At 44.8% G+C, this 22,288-nt stretch overlaps 2 protein-coding genes across 3 annotated transcripts in view; one reads left to right on the forward strand and one right to left on the reverse strand.

Annotated features, from left to right (window-relative positions):
* Positions 1-2,403, forward strand: part of LOC148397450 (ADP-ribosylation factor-like protein 15) — a 48,105-nt gene extending 45,702 nt beyond the window's left edge. The window contains exons 5-6 of one of the 2 annotated variants that reach the window (XM_088375198.1): positions 595-751; positions 842-2,403. In XM_088375198.1, the coding sequence (XP_088231324.1) occupies positions 595-747 (153 nt within the window). In that variant the 3' untranslated portion in view covers positions 748-751; positions 842-2,403. Of the gene's footprint in view, positions 1-594 lie in introns of both variants that reach the window. The other variant, XM_088375197.1, reaches the window with a different exon arrangement.
* An 8,973-nt stretch (positions 2,404-11,376) lies between these two features.
* ndufs4 (NADH:ubiquinone oxidoreductase subunit S4) lies at positions 11,377-21,996 on the reverse strand. The gene is made up of 5 exons (XM_088375199.1): positions 21,849-21,996; positions 20,210-20,279; positions 11,990-12,162; positions 11,836-11,909; positions 11,377-11,589 (listed from the first exon to the last, which is right to left on the reverse strand). Exons 1-5 carry the CDS (start codon positions 21,941-21,943, stop codon positions 11,486-11,488), a joined length of 516 nt encoding a protein of 171 aa, XP_088231325.1. The 5' UTR covers positions 21,944-21,996; the 3' UTR covers positions 11,377-11,485.
* Between the last annotated feature and the right edge of the window lie 292 nt (positions 21,997-22,288).

The following is a 22,288-nucleotide window of genomic DNA, read 5'->3' on the forward strand; positions in this document are numbered from 1 at the left end:
AAAGCAAGCCAAAAGACAAAAGTTTGGCAACGTTGATGAGTGCACCTGTTTGCTTGTTCTTTTTTTTCCTTCCTTCTTTGAACAGCAAAACCGAGAATCCGTTTGCTGTTTCTCATCGTATATGGACTTCCTTGCCAGCTGTTAAAAACAAGGTGGTCAGCCAAAGGATTGCGTTGATTGCTTCTTTTTTCATCTTTGAATGAAGTTGACGCCGCTCCTTAAATCACCCGCTTTGACTTTGCGTGCACAGGAACATGCGCGGCAGACCTGTGAACAACTTCAAAAAGAGATTTCTCCCATAGGATGGACTGGAAATAATCAAAAAAACTTGACTCATGTACAGGAAATGTTTCTTAAGTGATGTTTTAATGATGCGATTGCTCATTTTCGTCTTACAAAGTACAATATGATTTCCCGGTTAAAGAATACAAACACAAAACATTTTTAGGGGGTTGGGTGTTCCGGATTAATGTCGTTCCATTCATTTGAATAGGGAGAGATGATCTGAAATTTGAGTTTCAAGCATTACCGTGGAACGAATTCTACTCATATCTCAAGGCACCACTGTAATCCGTCGTGCGTTTGTGCGTGCAGGTCAAGAAGTACTTTGAGCTGGAGCCGCTAGCCCGGGGCAAGCGCTGGATCCTGGAGGGCAGCAGCACGGACCACGTGGAGGCCGTGAAGGAAAGCTTTGGCCAGTTCATCGGTCTCCTGGAGGACAAAGACGCGCAAGGCGGCAGGATATGACGCCGTTAGTTAGCGCCGAGAGACACCAACGCCGAAATGGAAACGTTCGGCTGGTGCGAATCCACGCCCGCCCCCCCCCCCTCTCTTTCTTCAGGACTACCTTCCAGGGGCCTTCAGAACCACTTAGAACCTCGTTGTTATGACGCTCCTCCTGCACCGCCGTGTGTCGAGGTGGGCTTTGTAATTACTCTCCGACGCACACACACACACACACACACAAAGTGGGGCCCAGGTTGCCTGTAAGATAAGTTTACCTCTTCCACTAATGACTTTTCAGGATGTCCGAGTGGGAACCGTTGATGTTGTTTCCACTTGTTTGTGTGTCAAGTGTGTCCAGTGTGACGCCATAACTAGCCTGAGCCTTGTAGCGCGAGCTAGCTCACAGTTAGCATGCGACCGGCACACCGTGTACATAGTAGCGCTCCTAATCACGTGCACTTGAGTGCTTTTAGCAATGTGCAGCATATGACGCTTGATGTCTGGAATCATTGTTTCTTAAAGACAGATCACGCCACACAATTTGGGAGTCCTTCCCTCAAGCCAATGACCAGTACAAGTATTATGGGGCTCACCCACAAAAAAAAAATCCAATCCGTGGCTCTCTCCTAAAAACAACAGATTACACAAAAGGGAGAAAAACGGAGTAGTTAGGGGAGATAAAAGGGTTATTTTTGGAAAAAAAAATAAAATAAATGATGAGACTCGTGCTGTATCAAGTTGGAATACAAGAATAAAAGTCCAAATAAACAGGACCACGCTAGTATTACCCAAGTAAACATGAAATCAAGTTCTCATTTTATGAGGAAAGTGTCCTTATTTTGTAGAATACGTTGTAATATCGCAGGGGAAACGATGGAATATTAAAAGACTAAAATCAACGTTTCAGGAGAATAATTAGGATGGCGGGAAATGTTGCACTTTTACAAGCATAAATTTGCAATATTACGAGGATAAAGTCATAATGAGGAAAAGTTTCTAATTCATTACTAGAAAAGTTAAGTCATCATTTTTTATCCTTATGTGTAATATTCCCACTTCATAAATGTAATTTCACTTTTTTTCTTTTTGGCTAGAAAACAAGTTACTACTATTATGAGAGTTAAGTCATTAAATTCTGATTTAAAAAAAAAAAAAAGAAGAATTTTGACACTCACTCAGATTGCAAGCGTTTTTCCCCACCCAAAATATGACTTCAATCATATGGTGACATTTTTTATTTCCTTTCTAGTGTGCCTATCTATCCTACTTGTGCAGGCCGGATGTATTGGCAAATGCATTTGGTGTTTTTCACATGAGTGTCACTTGCTGTTGTTTTTGTGGTGGCGGTGACGGGCGCAGGCTCACGCTGTCCGCGCGGACTCCGCTGCCTCGGCGGCCCAATATAAAGTCAATCAATCAGCCGCGGCAACAGCTGCCAGTGACAAGTCCCTGTCTGACACCCTAATGCCTTCCTTCCAACTGTCTGTGAAGACCCCCCTCTGGCCCAGACCGGCCTAGACCCCACCAACACACACACACACACATGCCCAAGTGTGCTCTTCACATCATGTGCCCGGCCGGCGGCATCCAGTCGACAAACTTTCACTTTTGTCTTTTTTCATCTTCTTCCGTCTCGACTGGTTTTGTCTGTGTCTATTAAATTTGTAAAAATCTTAACGAGCGCCTCTGCTGTACCTTTGCTCTCCATGAAGCTTAACTGCTGTTGGGCCGGATTCATTTTTTCTCTCCCTCCCTCCCGAGAAGTACCTCGCCGCCTTTTGTTTCCAAACAAGAAAAGTCAACTGAACATTGCCCTCAATGAACCCCGTGAGTTTGTCACATGCAAATGTGTAATTACAAGACAAACACGAGCGAACGGGCGTGTTTTCTTAAACCCGGCGAAGAATGCCTACCCGCTATCTTCCCTGTCTTCTTCCATCAAATGTGTTTGTGTCTTTGTACTGATAACAGATGTTACCCTGACATCCATCAGGGCCTCGTACCCCTTGCTCTGCCTCCCGCTGTTGATGATGAACACCCCACATTCTCTGGTTATACCTCGCTTATACTGCAGAGACAAAAGTATTGGGACTGCGGAGAGAGAAAACATCAGAGGCTTCAATAAAACACACCCACCCGCTCAAGTCTTTATAATCATCGAGAGTAAACAGAGGTTTTTTTTTCTTCTTGTCTGTTGTCCTCTGTGTGATCTTTGCGCGATCCCACCGCTCCGAGCTGTAAAAGTCATTAATGCCTGATTGACTCTTAATGAGTTGAACTTTGAACTAACGCCTTCCTTCCTTCCTTCCTTCCTTCCTTCCTTCCTTCCTTCCTTCCTTCCTTCCTTCCTTCCTTCCTTCCTTCCTTCCTTCCTTCCTTCCTTCCTTCCTTCCTTCCTTCCTTCCTTCCTTCCTTCCTTCCTATCCGTCTTGAGTGGCTTTCCTTTACAGTACGCTCATGCATAAAAGCAGCAGCCTTGCACCTTATTTGGTCTGTCGACTTGCTTGACATTTTGAACCAACAGCCGCTACTTCCAAGTCAAAGGCGGAGATTAACCATTCATCGGCCTCGTATCCCTCAGCACTCATCACCGTACGCGGGACTTGTTACGTTTAAAAATGCAAACTCATTTATTTTACAACACATAACACTTCTGGGTCTTAAAGTCTGCGGGTACACGCATTTTTAATATTTACGATGAGAGTGGGGGGGAATCACTCTTGGCACACCGCAGGATAATCGCTCAGGATAATCTCTTGGCTAACGCTTCATGACTAAAATAGGTGTTTGAAATATGGAGTTGAGTTAGCTAGTTCCTTACGTTTGATTTATTTTTGGATCACCGCCAAAATGTTAGCGCTCAACCAAACAAAGGTTGTGTCATTATTTTTCTCAGAACTGTCCCTCACGTTCTCATCCCCACATTCAAACTTCATCAGCACCTAGCGTGCGTTTATCCCAGGCCACCTGAACGCCCCGTGGCGTTTTTCCCACCGTGCTTGTCACTCGCGTGTTTGTTCTGCTGTCTAAATGTGTGTGTGCGCTGTTTCTCTTCCTCTCCGCGTGGCTCGGGTGCTGATGGAGACCCGCATCCCAGGTGGGCCTAGCCTCCTTAACCCCCGCCACATCAAAACAAGAGCGGGCCTCTTTGCTTTTCAGACAAACATCACTCACTTTCTTTGTTGTCTGAGGAACGGGGGGCACAGCGATTTGTCTCCCAAAGCGAACCCCCTTTCCTGCTATCACCTTGCACCCATTCGTCGCTAAAAGCAAACGTCCGTCAAAGCCAGGGCGGCGCATTCCTCGGAGAGGTCAACGGACGGCGGCCACCGCTGTGAATGAGCTCAGGAAGTGGACATTTTCATCTTCAAAATGGGCACCAGCACTCTTAAGCCTCGTGCGAGTGCTTTGGGGACACCTGCCAACGGGCAGGTTAATAGTCTTTGCGCCGTTCATGTGTAGTTTGACAGTGAAGCAGCAATGAACAGCTTGAAGTTCATATTCGGAACCTTTTGCACCATCAGGCACAGGGATGAGGCCCAATGGGTCCTGCAGACCCATGTGGACAGGTGATTTTGTGTCCAAGGGGAGGGAGGGCGGGGGCTTTTATGAGCGTGACCCTTACATGGCCGTCTCGACCAGTCTAGACTCCCGAGTCCCCGTCCTGTTGCTGCCTATCAGACTGTGACTTTTTACAAGTCCCAAAACAAAGGAGGAGGAGTGGCAGCGTGTAGCGCCCTCATCAGCACATAAATTCACCATTTACTTAACTGCAGACAATCTTGGGCATGGCTTGGAGGGAAAAAAAACGGTGTGTCGTCTTGAATGAATCTCCACTTCTGCTTTGAATTAGATGAGGACAGATCACGTCACATTTTTAACAAGTGCTGAGCCTCCTGTGATTTTCCATAACAAGCCGGCGATGAATAAGCACCTGATACGGAGCCCAAAGTGTTTAAGCTTTGCTTATAAATGCAAAATGACTTTTGCCTGGTGCGCCGCGTGGATTAGCTCATTCAATCCAAACAGTTTACGGCTGACGACACTCTGTGGGCAGCTTGCACGTCTCCGCAATACAAACGAGGGGAAACAACAACAACAAAAAAAAAGAAACACACAAAAAAAAACAGAGCGTCTTTGGCGGGGGACAATCGAATAAACACGGCTCGGCGCGCAGAGAAAGAACACCTGTTTTGTACACTGTGCCGGTGACTGAGCGGCATGACTCACGACAGAAAGCTGCAAAGTCAGATGAACAACCGCCAAGGTGGCCGTGAGTCAGCTCGCTGACAGTCGGCCAATAAGCCGGGAGTCGCGTCCAGAAATAGTGTTTAAGGTGGTTGGAGATTAGGGTGAAAGGTCACATGGGGTCATGGAAGACACCAATTTAGGTTGGCTTAGAAAAGAAAAGAAAAAGGTCCTCATAGGCAAAAAAATTCAAGGTCAAGGTGTGTTAAAGCCATCGGACACGTGTTGCTCATGTGTGCGTGCGTGAGAATGCGTCTCCGGTGTTTTGATCACATGATCACGTGTTTATTGTTGTGCTCGGGACGGAGCCTAAACATCCGCTAATGGGATTTAACGGCACAAAGCGCCCAGAAGAAAAGAAACGGAGCCGCTCAACAACCACGTTGCTCATATTCGGATGAGCTCTTACTTAACTTCAAATGTTTTTTTTTCTATTAATTATAAATATGATAGTATCTATTTTTTCTCCCCACATATTGAAATTTTTTCTGAGCATTTTTTTAAAATCTTTTCAGCGTTTCTTGACTTTATTCTCAATGAATTTCAATGGATGTCAGTTGCTATACGTATGCACAACTTTTGGCATTTCACTGTGCAAGCTCACCTGATCGGATCAGTGATTGGCTTCAAAAGTGGTTTATCGATTAAGATCAGAGCAAGATTTTCTCCACCACTGTCCCAAAACCAAAATGCTGGTTTACGGACGGCAGTGCCTAGCTAGCGGCCCACCTCTCTGCCCCTCCCGCCGCGCCTGCTTCACATACACAAGATTAAGTAGCAAAAGTGACATCCAAGACCAATCGGGCCACCCAAGAGAAGCGCAAGCGGCGGAAAGGCTGTCAGAGCCCCCTTTGGCCACATTCATCTTCAAGCCTCTCCTGCCCTGCCAACTCGCATCGCCTTCAAACGGCGGTGCAGTGAACTTTTCCCTCCCCTGCGCTCAGAGCTACGCCATCAATTCACTCTTTGGGGGCCAATTTATCGTCGCCTGTCGCGGCCAGGACCGCTTCAAACACGTACGCTAAATGAATGACTTTTCCAGACTCGCGTGTCATTTGGCTGTGAAAAAAATGACATTTGGAAAGCTCAACAACTCATTTACAGTTGAGTGACACGCTTAGTGGCCCGACACTCGTTATATTGCGGGTCGTCGGTTTGAGTCTTATTGATGAATCAAAAAGTCAAACACTTTTTTGTTTATCCCTAAAATACGGATATATTAAGACAACTCTTCAGTGCAGCATAAGTATTTGTCATTATTCACAGAGGACAAAGACTATACGTACAAGTCTGTCTACATGTGTTGCTGCACTGCTTGTGTTCAATCCATCCCTTAAAGGGTTATTATATCCTGATATTATTTTGTGTTAGCATTAAGCTGGCATACTTAAAGGGACAGTTAGGACCAAAGCATCTATGCTAGTTTATGTTAGCTCATTTTTGTTAAGCTAGCTGATTTTTAGTAGATGAAATGAAACGCTTTGGTTGAACTTTCACAGGAAACTTCAAGTCAAGTGAGTGAAGCAAGCCCACTTTACCATTTATATGGGGAACTGTGAATGAGAATGAGAACAGATGCAGAGTAAACAATGTGCTCTAATAATACTAAAGGTGTGTGGGAGGGGTAAAACTACAAAATATTTCACCGTATCCTCTGCTATAAATGGCTTCACTGTATACACAGGGCATCTTTCATCTCTTTTGTTGGGAGGCCGGGGGGGGGGGGGGGGGGGGGTCATCCACCTTGATATTGGTGCGAATGGAAAAGCAGCGCAGGCAAATAAATGGCGGAACATGAGTGTGTAATGCAGCAGATGCCTTGGAGTCCCAGGAGAGGGCCTTCCCCTAACCCCGAGCTCAGCGCAGGCCCAAAAAGAGGGGGCAGGTCGCGCCATCTAAAATGAGTCCCCCCCCCACTCCCTTTTGAAGACGCTGGGAATCAAGCGGCATGCCTCAGATACTTTCTACTGGTTCCAATTTACTCCACTACACACAGTTGTAAATCTGCTGATGCTTTAAAGGATCACGCCGCTGGTTTTCTCTTTTAGTTGCTTCCTCTAAAAGAGACAGGATCTATTTATCGCTATTCGCTAGCTATAGCCTGCTAGATCATCCAATTAGGCCTCCCTTTTTGAATAGGTAGCAAGTGTAAATAACTCAGCAAGCAGCCGTAGCAACAGCTACTGAAGCACGTGAAGAGTCTCTCGGGTTTCCTCGTGTGTTGTACTTATGTTTGCTGTGCAGTATGAAATATTATCATATGGTGACTCTTTTCCGGTACGCTACTTCTGACTTATCTCACTTACGGTAAAGGTCTTTAAATGCAGTAGAGGCCTTCGGACAGACCTCTCCAATAAAAGTCATCAGTCAAAGGTGTGTTTCAGTTTAAATATGAAGTACAACATGGCTGGCTTGTAGTGAGCGTGGTTGTTTTTATTTCCCAGCTGTTTCAGCCAATTACAACCATCGTCAATATGACAATAAAATCGTTTGGCAGCTAACGTGCTTGAAACTCCATACTAATGAGCAGGTGCTGCACACGTACATCATTTGTAAGAACAAAATGCAATAATGGATGTTACCGCACATCTTTAAAAAAAAAGCTTTACTATGCATGGTCATTTAAAAATAAAAAAAAGCCTCACTATATACATGGTCTTTTAAAAGAAAAATAATGCCTTACTATACATGTTTGTTTTATTTGAGGTCAAGGGTCAAAGGTGAAGGGATGAAGGGTCAGGAGCCAAAGGTCAGGGTTCAGAGGTGTGGCTTCAAAGGCCAGGGGTTAAGGGTGAAGGTTCAGCAGTCAACGGTTAGGGGTCAAAGGTCATACAAAAAAAAAGGCTTACTATACATGGTCTTTTTTTTTTTTTTTTTTTTTTTTTGAAAGCCTTGCTATACAATTTGAGATTGTAGGGTGATAGTAGAACCTGGATACAAGCCTGAATGGAATGGGTGAAAACAATGACAAATGAATGACAAATGAACTTTCCCAACACTGATTGGCTCCAATATTAAGGCTCAACATGTGGTAAAAAAAATAAATTAAAAAAACGCCTAATACACAGCTATTCTCCAGAAGCTATCCACTTCTTTCCTTTTTAGTAGAAGCCTAAGTCCGTGTTCAACTTGTTTTTCTTTTTTACATTGTACATTTGCCACCTCTGCCATTTTGAAGCCACTTCTTTTCTTTCCTCATATTCCAATATTTTCTCGCGGTGTAATGAATCTGCTCGCTGTATGTACGTCCCGCCGCTCATAATGAGCAAGTGGTACAATCGATGCTCTCATTGCGCAAACATTCGTGCTCTTATAACGCTTTCAACTTTTTACCGAGAGTGTTTTTTGTTGGCTAGCGGCTACACATTGCTGTCATTCACGGCCCGCCGACCGCATCGGACCATTACACTCCTATCGGATGGGTGTCTTTGATGCGCCCGGCGACAGAGCGACGTAAATAGCGAGCACAAGGCTGTGAAAGATTTGCAACGCAGTGCGTTAATTAACGAGGGGTTATACCAATTAGGCACCCACGGCTGCTATGTGAATGTCAGCGCAGTCACGCAGAGTGGAACCGGGCGGCAGAGTAACACCACTGTTTACTGAGCACAAAGGCCGCAAAGAAGCTCCGGGAGGGAGGGAGTGCGAAGCCCCTCTTCCAAACCATTTCTGGCCGCTTCACATTAGTGTTGGCTCGTGAGTGACCGATTCGTTCAAAAGAACGAATATTTTCAGTGAACAAGAGTGAACGAATAACTTCCTAACGTGATTCGTTCTTTTTTTCAGTTCATATGACTTCAACCAGTAGGTGCCGGTAATGCGCATTGAAGCTGGTGCCACCTCGCCGTAAAACAAAACGAAGAAGAAAATGAAGTAACTTCCTGTTGATGAACGGGTCGTGAATTGCATTTCCCGTTCACCAACAGAATAGGTCTGTGAGTGAACGAGTCAGTGAGTGTTTTGCATTTCCAGTTCATCGCGAGAACGAATCCTGACTTTCCCGTTAGCGAACGAGCGAATGGGTCAACTGCCTTCCTTCCCGTGCATCAACGGATCAGTCAGTGAACGTGTTGCGTCTCCGTCCTGGCGTGAACTAAACCAGAATGTAGATTTACGATTTGCCAAGGAAAGAAAGAACCACACACTAAAACACTTCTTTTATGCACGTTTTCTCCAAGCTAACGGCTAACTTTATTGCATGAAGGGATGCACCGTTATGCAACAACAGGAAGATTATGCTTCTCTTTGGGCAATCTTGATTTTTATTTTAGTTTTTCAATAACGTGTATGCATATATACACCTAAATGTTGTTATCCAATATATCTACTGCAATTTCACATTAGATTGCTGGTTTAAAATTTACGTTTATTATTATTATTTTTAATAAACATTTATGTTAAAACTTGTCTGGTGTTTTTTTCATTGTTTTTATATTTGCCAATTAAAACATAAAAATCAGACATTTGGTTAACTGCTTTATATGACAATATGTATGTGTTTTACGTTGTCATATGAGTTGGTGTCCCCCAAAATAACAAATGTCGGCATAACAGATTTTTTTTTTCAACCTTTTATTCAAACACAAACACATTCGGTATAATAACACCATCAACTACAATCCAACAAATACAAAATTAAAACATCAATGGTCGGCATAACGTGTGTCGGCTGACATAGCAGTCTGTCACTCACTCGTGAATCTTCGCAAACGAACCTGAAAATGGCGGTGTACCTAATAGAGTGTCAGAATGACGTCACAGATCAAACAGCCAATCAGAAAGTGAGGGTGAGGGCGGGTGTGGCACTTTTCACTATCATTTAAGCTGTGACCATAATTTTTCCCTAATGAATTGGCCTGTTATTAGGGACATGTAAAAATGGCGGTGTACCTAATGAAGTGTCCGAGTGACATCACAGATCAAACAGCCAATCAGAAAGTGGGGGTGAGGGCGGGTGTGGCACTTTTCACTTAAACCAGGGGTGTCGACCTTCAGTCCTCGAGGGGCCGCGTTCCAATATGTTTTCCAACTTACCCTCGTTAAACACACCTGCGTGAAAACTTTTAGCTCCTTTCACGTTCCGCAGGAGCTAAAACTTTTCACGCAGGTGCACTTAACGAGGGAATCTTGGAAAACATGTTGGAATGCGGCCCTGAGGACTAGAGCTTGACACCTGTGACCCTTGACCAGGTTATTTCCCTAATAAAGTGGCCTGTTATTAGGTACACTTGAAAATGGCGGTGTACCTAATGGAGTGTCCGTGTGATTCCCTCGTTAAGTGCAGGTGCGTGAAAACTTTTAGCTCCTGCTGAATGTGAAAGAAGCTAAAACTTTTCACGCACCTGCGCTTAACGAGGGTCACTTGGAAAACATGTTGGAACGCAGCCCCAAGGACTAGAGCTTGATACCTGTGACCTTTGACCATGATATTTCCCTAATAAAGTGGCCTGTTATTAGGTACACTTGAAAATGGCAGTGTACCTAATGGAGTGTCCGTGTGATTCCCTCGTTAAGTGCAGGTGCGTGAAAACTTTTAGCTCCTGCTGAATGTGAAAGAAGCTAAAACTTTTCACGCACCTGCGCTTAACGAGGGTCACTTGGAAAACATGTTGGAACGCGGCCCCAAGGACTAGAGCTTGATACGTGTGACCTTTGACCATGATATTTCCCTAATAAAGTGGCCTGTCATTAGGTACTCTTGAAAATGGCGGTGTACCTAATGGAGTGTCCGAGTGACGTCCCAGATCAAACAACCAATCAGAAAGTGGGGGTGAGGGCAGGTGTGGCACTTTTCACTTTCCGTGAAGCTGACCATGATTTTTGATTATTTGATTTATATATAAAAAAAAAAAAAAAGGATCAGTGTGTGTGTGGGGGGTGACGATTCGTTGAACGATTCGTTTGAACGAATCTTTTGAGTGAACTGATTGTAAAGATTCAGTTCATTTAAAATAACTGGAATGCACATCACTACTTCACATCACCGTGTTATCGCCACCATATGTTTTGCTACTTTCTCAGCTGTGTTGTTTTTTTATTATGCTCTGGAAAAAATGTTGATTGATCTTATAGAACAAGCTACTTTTGGAATAAAGCTCGTCAACAACACGAAAACCATGCACATGCTGTCGTCGTCACCACAGTTCAACCAACATATAAGGAAAGAAAGAAAAAAACAACAACCCCGGATTCCAGTCAAAGGCAGATGGAAAGAAAATGTCGCCTAGAACAAAACACAGCAGGTTTAGCCAACACATATATTTATTCCAGCGTTTAAACAGGTTCTGATTGTATTAATATGTTCTCCTCACACTGCAAACACTTCATGAATCAAGTGTGAAACATTAGGAAGTCGCTAATGAGGTGAATGTTTGAAAAATGAAAGCGAGAATGACGACACAGTTTTGGTTTAAATGTGTGATTTATTGACAGCAATTGTACAGGACCGCCGCTGAAGGGGGGGCGGGACAATGGGAGCGAGGTCACAACGACCAATAGATGCCTCTCCAGTTTACTTAGCGGACCTTCTGGTCCTCTTATCCCAAGAGAAGTTGGCTCCGTAGGATTTGACGCGAGGCTTTGGAGTTCGTTTGTCGGTGATGTGGTAGCTCCAACCTGGAAGGCAAACATCAGCGTGAGTGACGGTTGGCGAGGATGTCGAGGCGTCAGGTGGACAGGAGGGCTGGCCTGGCCTGGCCCAGGCTGGCCTGGGCCGGCCCGGCCTGGCTGTTATCACCGAACCGCAAACACACCGCGCCAATCGTCTGACTTTCAAAATAACTTCACATTTTGTCCAAGATGCCTTATTGGACATTTTTGGGTTCTTTGCATAAGCGGTTGAAAATTCTGAACCATAATTACCATTTTTCTCAGCAAAGGCAATGGCGTCTTCCTTGGAGGAGAAAGAGAGCACCATGTTGGATAAGGGATCAGCGCTGGGGAAAAAGAAGAAAAAAAGAAAAAGAGCCTTATACGGAATATTTTTGACAAAAGTCACAAAGTTAACGATTCTTACCTTGAGGCCCAGCCCATCAGTGGGTTCTCCCAACGTTCCCTGGTGTCAAAGTCCATCTTCCACTTTTTGGTGCTGTTCACTCCCGACTGCATTGCGGTCTTGGCGGGCACGAAGATGTGAACTTTGCGTGTCTTCACGTGCTCCTCCGGCACCCCTGTCACAGCGGTGATGTCCTAGGGGGGGGACGAACAATCTTTAAATAAACCGAGGCATGAATTATGGTGACACACATTTAGTAGAGCTGAACAACATCTGCTACAGTTGTTTGGCAATGGGCTTAACTGCGCTATTCCAAGAGTTTTCATTCAATTTGTTGAATGTTGTTTTCTCTCCTAACATTTGAGCATGAAAGATTTGCAATGTGGAAGAGGGGAGGGGGGGGGGTTGCGAGAAAGTTGGCCCGCAGGTGCACGAGAAGGAACGAGAAAACGCCAAGTAACTCTCCAAGCCAGAAAAGAGCAGAATGTACCTTGTAAATCAAAGCATCCCATAATATTTATTTCCACTTTTATACTATACAGTCAAAAAAGTTTGATGGATTCTGATTGGAGCACATATTTAAAGGTAATATCAGCGCTTCGCACGGATAATTTATCGTTCCCAGAGCAGTTGCGAAATCCAAGTTGCCTTCAGCCTTTTGGGATGGATTAAATTCTTTTAAACAGAGGACAAAAGCCCGTAGGCGGCTGCAAGAGCCAGCCACCTGTGTCCCCGATAGACCCTTTGCACCACCTCTATCCAGGACGGACGGACAGACGGACGGACGGACGGGGCTCGTCCGATTCTTGACAAAATTAGCAAACAAGCGATGGGAAATGGGCGACAAAACCCCGACAAACCTCCCATCGCGTCGGCACCAGCCACCCAAGACCGAGGCCTTCCCTTTCAATTGAAGAATTTTACACCTTTCAATGGCCATTACAACTTCAAAGAATCAAATTTTCATCATTGTCTGTCATCCGCCGCTTGATTTGTAGAGAGGGGGGGGGGGCGGTGGGGGTCGCTTTGCATGAACCCCACACACAAAAGCCCGTCTATGCTTCAGCAAAAGAGCTTCCAATGCTATTTAAGCCTTGGAAATGACAGGTCCAACTGCTAAACATGGTTGGCTCAATGAAATCATAAACAAAATGTGCACATTGAAAGAGGGAGAAGAATTCACAAGTGCTCGGTAATTATTTCCGTCTGCCCCATCTACTTAACCTTGACAATTCCTGCGTGTCGCCCAGAAGAGAAAAACATGTTCTCTTCACCCCAAGGGAAAGCGGCGGGCGGATGGCTGATGACACAAGAACACCCAAGACAGTGTGAGAGTGCAACTAAATTAAGACGCCAATGTTTTTCTTTTTTTTAAGCAAGTCGGGAAGCCGCCGGAGAAACCCAAACAACGTTGCTGTCGGCTGGATTTAAGCAGCGATTGTGTGTGGATAACACGAGGATCCAAGAACAAACCACGGTTTGATTCTCAGCAGTCACATGGGGCATTTTTTGGACAAAAAGATTTTCTAACAAGGGCATGGAGGGTAATTTTTTTTTTTTTTGTCTCTTAGCATTAACATTAAATACGTCAGGTTTATTAGTGAACGAGGTTTTCTAACAGACCACACTGGGACCTCAAATCATCTTTTCTCATTGAAATGAATGGAAAGGCCATTAATCCGTTTCAGCTTCTCCCCGCCAGCAAAAAAAAAAAGATTTCTTTTCATAAGAAATACAGCACTCCATAATATTTTCATGTCATAACAGCAATTATTCAATTAAATAGAATGTAAAGAATTCAACTGTTTTGGCAAACAAGATTTTTTCCTTCACTTCAATGGGGATTGCGCTGCTCCTTCTGGTGTGCACACCTTGGCCACCAGGGGGGCAGTATAATACAGACATGAGAATACGTGTGTGTCGCTCACAAGGCCACATAGCTAGATTGAAAAAATAAAATAAAATAGGGGGAGCATGTACATCCTGATCGGGAATATACGTCATCATTAGTGTGGGTGGTTGATATTCAAATTCCCTGACAAAAAATAAATAAAAAATAGGAATAGGAATGCATTTTCTTGACATTCACCTGACAAGTAATAACAAATAATCTCTAGCAGCAAGAGTGTGAAGTTTGTCAACACTCAGCTTTCACCATTCAAGAAAAATAGTACGCTGAGTGGCGCTTGAATCGCATCTCACTCAAAAGACACTTAAGGGAAAAACAGAGGCACTGGAAACACTCTTAGCTCATTATGGGCCACTGTAAGCACAAGTAGCAGTCTAGACTGGGACTACGCTCGCTCGCACTCACGAGGTTACGGGCCCGGCCGGCCGGCAGGCCGACCGGCACACTGCGGGCCACAATACGGACGTTCATAATTGTGGCTGGAATGCGCTGCGTTCCCAGGAGGACTAGGCGGCAGCCTTTACAAAAGGAAAAACACGCTGGCTGGCTGGCTGGCTACTTTTTCTTTCTTCTGCCACGTACAGGAAGCAAAATGAGAAGCATCAAGTTTGACACTATTCACTGGCTGGTTGGCTGGCTGGCCGGCCGTCCGTCCGACAATACCTGGCTGGCTGCGCAGACAGAATGCAGAGCTTAAGAGCGGGAGGGGGCGCCGGCCACGCTAAAGTCTCCGTCACGTAAAAGCGTGTCGCTATTTGTGACACCTCTGGGCCGCGTGTCAAATAAAGAGCACGGGGGGGCTCCAGTACAACGCCGAAAGCCGGTACCCCTCAATGCTCCGGGTGGGATCGGCAGGGGCCGCTTGCGTAAAGCGCCGCTATTTGGCTGCGTGGATGTTTGTGTTGGTCAAGTGACAATGTGTTTTTGCAAAACTGCCAACAAGTGGGATTTTTTTTTTTTCTTTTTTCTCTCAGTGCTCTAAGTATGCATGAAATCAAAGATGTTTGGCCCTATTTTGGCATTTCAAGTCAAATCTGACTTCCTGTCCACTGGAGCGTTTTGTTATTTTGCACTTGGATAACCTTGGCCTCCTTTTAATCCTGATTGGCTACGTTCAATCTGCCATTAATGACCATGAATGTCAGAGTTTGCTTCTAAAAAGAGTAGATATCGAGGCATAGCTGAGGAAGCTTATCGAGGCTGAATTCAAGAGAAAAAAAAAAACGATGTGTGACAGACGCAAAGTGTCCTCCAGCCAACACGGTGTTCATATTGTTTGCATGATTTACACTTCACATTTCCTGCAATGCTTTTCCCACACGCTGGAAATTCAAAGCCACTTTATCTGCTCTCAACATTCTTGCTGATTTCATTTGCAGATTTGAGTGTTTTTTTTTAAAATAGATAAATAAGTTAGGGACATTTTAAGGATTTTTTGCCGCAAACGTAAACGGAAAGAAAAACGCCTCGAAAATATTTCGGCCTCACGACGTCCAAGAAAACAATTCATCCGAGATGACGGGCGGCCAAGTTGGATGACGGTAGAAAACGCCAGGGGGACGAGCGAGCTACTACCCAAGGACCTCACGGAGTTTTGGCCAAGACCTGGGAGCGCCGCGTCCTCTGCGCTCTTACTGTTGCTTCGCTTAGCCTCGCGTTTCTCCTTCCAACACTCGATACTCCCCTCGCGCCTATTGACGACAAGAGGATTATTTTAGTCCTAAAACAAACCATAAAAAGAAAATTCACATCTGTTTGTGTTGCTCCTTGACGGCTCAATTATTAGAAAATCATCTGCGTGCGACGGCGCCAAGAGGTGGACGTGCGGGGACAACGTTAGCATGGCAGACTTCAGCTCAGCGAGCGTCTCCAGTGCGTGCGTGCGCTTGTTCTTTTGTCTTTAGCACTTTTGTTCAAACCATTCTTTACTATTCGTGTCAATACCACATCAATCCTGATCATTTCACTCTTCAGTTTGAATTTTCCCAATGAACGCATGAGATCATTGATTGAGCGTCCGACCGACGGACCCCGCACGTTTGACAAAACGGCAGGAGCCAAAACAGTCGGTCGTACGGTCAGGCTATCGTAGCGCAAACATCCGTACCGCAAAGCCGCGGCCCGTTCGCACGTGTGGAAAGCCCAAAAACATCACCCTTAAGCCAGACCCCGAGCCTCACTCAACAACCTTGGCCGGTTCCCACCTCTGCAACGTCTTTGAAGTGTAAAAAGCGTGCCAATTATGGATTGGGCGTAGAAGCAAATCTCAGGTTGCTGGCTCATGTGTGTGTGTGTGTGTGTGTGTGTGTGTGGGAACGGGCGTGGCCAAGAGAACAAGAAGCAGCTGGCGTGAGGGTCATCTCCAATCTCACATTACGCATACCGTCAGGATGGAAGCGCTAGCTCCTTTTGTGGCCGCTTTGTTGCATCCCATACGGCCGCGCTCTTTTCAACAAATATGTATTGCGAGTTGACATCAAAATCAATCGGAGCTATCTATTTTTACCAAAAGATCTACATTTGCAAACGCCGGTGTTGCCGCATTATTCTTAGCACAGCAGATATTCGAATTTGTCACTCAGTAATGTCTCCCAACAAAGCGGATCAGTCCGGAAGCTCTCCGAATAAAACATCATATTGTGTCCGTGCACCCTGTGAATGTTCACGCAAGCTTTTTGTTGGCTCTCTCTCTCTCGCCACAACGCTCGCTAACTTTGGCTACAAGCGTGCAACGCCGACCACGCTGAAGAGTCCTCCTCCTCTCTATGGAAGAGAGCGTTGATGAATGACGTGCTATTTGGTGGAAGACGCATAATTAAGCCACTTGTCCGACGCCTTTCAAAGACATCCGACATTTGCGGACGCCGGACACAGCTGACATTTTTTTTTATTTCACGTGCCTTTCGAGAGGGCCAGCAGACAAAACACTTGAGTTGTCTGGGGCGGGAACCAGGGGGTGGGAGGCGGCGGCGGCGGCGGCGGCCGTGGGCTTGACTCTGGCGTCGCAAACGTGCTCGCTGTCTGAGGCTTGGAGAAGATACACCCCTGTCGTGCAGACTTACACCGGTCGGGCTAAATATAGCGCGCCTGCGGGCACTTTATGCTGATTCTGAAAACATATTTTCATTTTGTTCGTATGACATCAAGCTCCCGTTTGAATAACACAAGCTTTAACTGCCACATCCATGTCCACTTCCTGGCTCATGTATTAATGCATTAGCTATTGAAGAAAAAAAAAATGTCTGTCTGTCTGTCTGTCTGTCTGTCTGTCTGTCTGTCTGTCCAACTCGTGATGGTTAAGATGGACATTCAAAACAATTACTGAAACGGCCACATCTTTAGGATAAGGCCCGCAAATTTGTCGCTCGGATGGGACACTGATGTCAAAGTCAAGGCTAGCGGGCCAGATCCGGCCCACCGTATCATTTTATGTGGCCCGCAAAATCACGAGTGTCAACTCAATGTTTCTTGCTAAAATGCCCAAACTCTAGATTGTCTTTTCTTTTAATAACAGTGAGATATTGCAACACTGTTTGTTATAATCCCAATTTCAAAATAAATTGGAAAATGGTTGGATAATTGTTGGATGTGATAATATCCACACCCATTCATTTCATTGACGGCCTCACGAGGTTAAACTGTAACTCAAATGTGAGCCGCGACAAAAAATGAGTTGGACACCTTTGCTTTAAATGAAGAAAAAAGTAAATATTTGCCAATTAGAAGATGCGCCGTGCTCAGCATTAAACAGTGTAGGCTGGTTTCACGCTTCAGCGTACGTCCTCCCTTTGCTTCCCGTCTCAATTCCCCGCTGCCCAATAACGCGTCTGGTCTCTCTTGTAAAACCCGAGTGCCTTTGGAGGAGTCCATAACGAGGCTTCACGAGCGCTTTTAAGATGATGGTGTTGTCTTTATGTGAGGAGCGGGAACGCGCTTGCCCGCCCGCGGCTAACATATCGGCATTGGATTAGCGCTTATTTTCCAAGAGGAGCCGTGTAAACCATCTCTGCCAAAGGGCGAGAAAGGAGTAAGGGAGGTCGCAGACGTTTCGTGTCGAGCCGCGTATCAGTGGCCTGCCAGCCGGACGCTGGGAGCTGCCCAGCAGAGCTGCCCAGCATGCTTAATCAAACAGTAATTACAAACAAAAGCGGGCCGGGCCGGGCCAGGCTCTGGGCCAGCGCTGGGGCTCCGTCACGCAGGGCTTTTTTTTTTTTTTTTTTTTCTTTGCCTCTCAATTGAGGCGCTTTTTTCACAATGTGCTCAGAGACATGGCAAAATTTGGAGCATTCAGGCTTGTTAGTGTCATTCTGTAGTTCTATCAGTCTCTCGGCATAGATTTTCACCCGATTTCTCCCCTCCGGGTTGGGATCGGGCTTTTTTTTCCGTTGCAAAGTTGATGATCAGACAAATGAATGATAGTTGCGCGGTTGATGCTGTGCGATGAATCTCACGGTACAGTTGCCGCAAGAATGTGACTTGTGTGTGTGTGTGTGTGTGTGTGTGTGTGTGTGTGTGTGTGTGTGTGTGTGTGTGTGTGTGTGTGTGTGTGTTGTGTGTGTGTGTGTGTGTGTATAGACACATGTCTTTCATAAACCAGTGACAATACGGTTTGAGTTGGCGATGAAAAACAGATGAAGATCTGGGGGGCCAGAAAGGCATCAATCTGTTTGAGAACAAAATCTGAAAGGACCTCACAATTTTGGAGGCTTCGGACTTTTTTTAAAAATAACAGGTTTATGCTTTGGAAGCTCAGACTAGCCTCCACTGCCCTTCCCCAATCTATCTGTAATGGAGAAAAGTGCAGACGCAAGTTCCTGTAAGCATTGTTTTGTTTGGGGATCGATGGGCAAGATACCCAATGTCACCCGAAGATTCAGACTTTTTGGCGCCGCATCAAAAAAGCTCATCGGCATGAGGTTATTCAGAACGGCTGGCGCTTTCTCCTCGGGAGAGCGCGTGCAAACCCCACATAACCTCTCGCCGATTGGCACTTATTGACGTCCGGATGAATGACTAGCGTGCTGACAGTGTCCAAAAGAGAGTGTCCCATGTGAGACGGACGGGGGCACGGCTGACTGTACTGTGAACAGCTGAGGGCCTCTCTTTTGGGCCCGTCTGAGCCAGTGTTGGACTTTTTCCCGGGCCACAAAGGGACCTCTGTGTGAAGTGGCCAGTGACTTTTTTTTTTTTTTTTTGCCAGTCTCAGGGTGTCTCACAATCTTTTTCCAAGCTTCTTTTCTTTCACCCCCTCCTCATTTTTGAGGCCCTGATTTTTTCTTTTCCTTTCCCTCTTCTCCGCTGTAGCCCCCACTGAGAGGACCGAGACAGACACTCCACTCAGCCAAAGGTTTGTCTGGTCAGCTTTGGTGAGGGACAAAAGCACATGCACCGACGCTGCCCACACACAGCACCAAGCCCCCCCCCCAACCCGGCAAAGCCCCAAAACAAGACCAGAACAGACTCTGCTGGCCATTCTTGCCAAACTTCCTATTTGGTATCGTTTATCTCACTTGTCTTTTCGTGGCTTCAACAGTAGGATGACGGGAGACCTCGAATTTGTCCAAAACCAATTTGACTTTTTTTTTTTTTAAAGAAATAATGGAAACACAGTCATATTTTGGACACAGCATTTTAGCTCTGAAAAAGAGAAAAGAGCCCACTGCAAAAGGATCCATTTAGATGTTGCAATAAAAGCCAAAGAAAAAGTCAAACTCCCACAGAAGAAATCCTTTAAACCGGCTGCAGTCCCTCGTGTGGCTTTTGAGGTTCCATAGCATTTCAAAAGATTCTGCTTTTTTTTTTTTTTTTTTTTTTTTTTTTTACAAATCACTTGTATCGCTGTGGGTTTTACAAACAACTGCACTACTTCATATGAAAAGTATGAACAAAGCCCCTGAAGACTCATTGCGTGGGGGATGTTTTTACAAGATTAAATTAAGATGGAAAATATGAGCAAGTCCATAGCGAATAAATGAGCCATCCGGAATGGGAAGACTGCAAGTTTAGCACAGAGAAGGACCAAACGGGGTCAAAGTTCGACTGTAAGGTACATAGAAATGGACAGCAGACTAGTGTTTAAAACGTCTGCCTTGCAGTTTTCACCTTTGGGACTGGAATCTCATCAGCAGCACAAATTTCTGCATCATAATCATCATTGCACTTGCTTGCCATCATTTCACAGTTTCCACTTTGACTGATTCCGGGGTCAATTTGGCAGGCGACTCCAAGGGTTTGTAACATTTTCTTCCACAAAAGCGTAATTGTTCAGGCCTCTGATCCGAGCATTGTGTGCGCATGAGACAAACCATCCATTTGGACGACGGAATCCTTACCAGTTTCTCATCGACTGTGATGAGCTGCGTGTCTCGTCCGGCTCCCTCTGCCAGCCTCTGTGCCGACGTGCTCGTGAATCGAAGAAAAGAAAGGCGGAGAAAAATCAAATCGTTAAAAAAAAAAAGAAATAGTACATCAAAGTGACAATTACGCAAGTTGGGCCATCTCAGTCGGAAAATGAAGCGGCGAGGTGGGAATCCCCTCGCCTCCCCTTCCCTCGCCTCCTCGCCAACTATTACTTCTGTCTGGTGAATTTCTGGCCGAGTGTGGCTCTCATCCTAATGACAAGACGTGCTTTGTGTTAACTGGGGTCAACTGTCCGGCAAGGATGGACTGTGTAGCCCTTTGTCAATGTGCCTCCAGAGTGACACTGGACTGCACAACCACAAAAACGTTGCCGTCGATAGCGGGATGGTCCCATACTATGGCATCGACACCTTGCAAAATTGATTTCAGTTGTTCAATTCAAAAACTTGACCCCATCATAAAGCAAAAAATAAAATAAAATACTTTTTATGATCAAGCAAGCCTTGTTTTCATCAGCTGTGAATTCCCGAAAAATACAATAATAATGATAATAACCGATGCAACGTGCCACGGCTCTTGGTATCTTTTTGTGCAAAAACAAAACACTTTTTTTTTTCTATGGAAATGTTGCTTTATTTTGCTTTCCAGCAGCATTTTTTTCCAAAATCTGGGATTAATTTAATTACTAATGATTTCGACACATTAATCCATAACCCTGACACTCAGCCCCAGTTTAAAACCCTAACTTTGATTCCTAATCCTAATGTAACCCTATTTTGAAACCCTAACTTTAGTTTCAACGAAACCCACACCCGAGTTTAAAACCTTACTTCAAAACTCTAACCCTAGGTTGGAAAGCTGATTTTTGTTATATTTGAAACTACACTTTGAAACCTTAACCCTAGTTTTGAAGGGGAACTTACTCAGTACTTACCACGACTTCTTTGGGCTACGTTTCTTTGACTTTCTTTGAGTTACATTATTCTGGTTCAACTTTTTGAAAAGACAATGTATATTAATGAACACTTCTACAGCAGTCCCTTTGCCTGTGGTTACTAGGCATCCCTTAGAACAAATAAAGTTTAAAAAAAAGTACAAACTGCATGACAGATAAATAAAGGTATGACGATCCATGAAAGCGTACACTGGAAATTAAAATTCCTACAAATTTGATATTAAATAAATAGTAAAATACGGTAATACCACAGTAATCGTTCACATCTCTGGGTGTCATCTGCCATTTATGGCATTAAATTTAACGAAAGAAGTGAAAGAAATTCTCTGCTTGTGGTGCTCAATTTTACTAGTGTGCGTTATTTGGGACTGCAGCTAGTTTTGGCTAGTTAGCCGGCTAGGCGAATGTTTAAAGGGCGTGTGCAATCCTATTGTTTTTTTTCCCCTAAAATAATAAATAAATAATAGTGAAAAACGCAATTTCAGCTTTCAACTGTTAACAATTCTTCATTTTGTTGTGCGTAAACGCAGGGTATGTTTAGCCAGTGAAACGCTAGCCGAACGACCTGCGCGCTTCGTTCGTCGCATTATTTTCAAAGTTACTCCACGGCCGGGCAAATGAGAATAAAGGGACAACACAAATGATGTAATATTTACCTAAGGGGTTTCAGGAACACTTTAGAAGCAGCGTTGATCACAGAAAGACGTCCCAGTCCCAAAAGTGACATTGAGGTCGCCATGTTTGTTGTCATCAAGAACAGACGGCAGCCGCGGTAGGACAAAACAGTTCGGACGGAATGCGAACACGGGCATGAACAGTGAACAAAGTTTTCACATGGACGTTTAATATCAATTTTTTGGGGTGTGGTTTTATGAATAATTGATTTGAGACTGCAACCCTTTTACAGATACTCAGGCATTGGGAAACAAATATCATTAAAGAAAATAAATGCTACGTAAAACATTTACAATTAATTTTTAATAAATAGAGTTCAATTCTATTTGAATACCAATTTAATTTACAGGCTTGAAACTTATCGCTAATGTGAGTAATTTGAAACCGAGCTTGTTGTCATATGCGCATATGTGCTGCTCTT

The sequence above is a fragment of the Syngnathus floridae genome, chromosome 5 (genome assembly GCF_059516105.1).
Source record: "Syngnathus floridae isolate MCC-2025c chromosome 5, RoL_Sflo_1.0, whole genome shotgun sequence".
In the NCBI taxonomy this organism is placed as follows: Eukaryota; Metazoa; Chordata; class Actinopteri; order Syngnathiformes; family Syngnathidae; genus Syngnathus; species Syngnathus floridae.

What these genes read in the sequence shown, in the direction of transcription:
- ndufs4 (XM_088375199.1), bottom strand. Translation starts at nt 21,943, where the DNA reads ATGACAACAAACATGGCGACCTCAATGTCACTTTTGGGACTGGGACGT. An exon ending in GTGTTCCTGAAACCCCTTAG is followed by an intron (nt 20,280 to 21,848) that starts GTAAATATTACA and finishes TCGATTCACGAG; the next exon opens with CACGTCGGCACAGAGGCTGG. An exon ending in TCACAGTCGATGAGAAACTG is followed by an intron (nt 12,163 to 20,209) that starts GTAAGGATTCCG and finishes TCCCCCCCCTAG; the next exon opens with GACATCACCGCTGTGACAGG.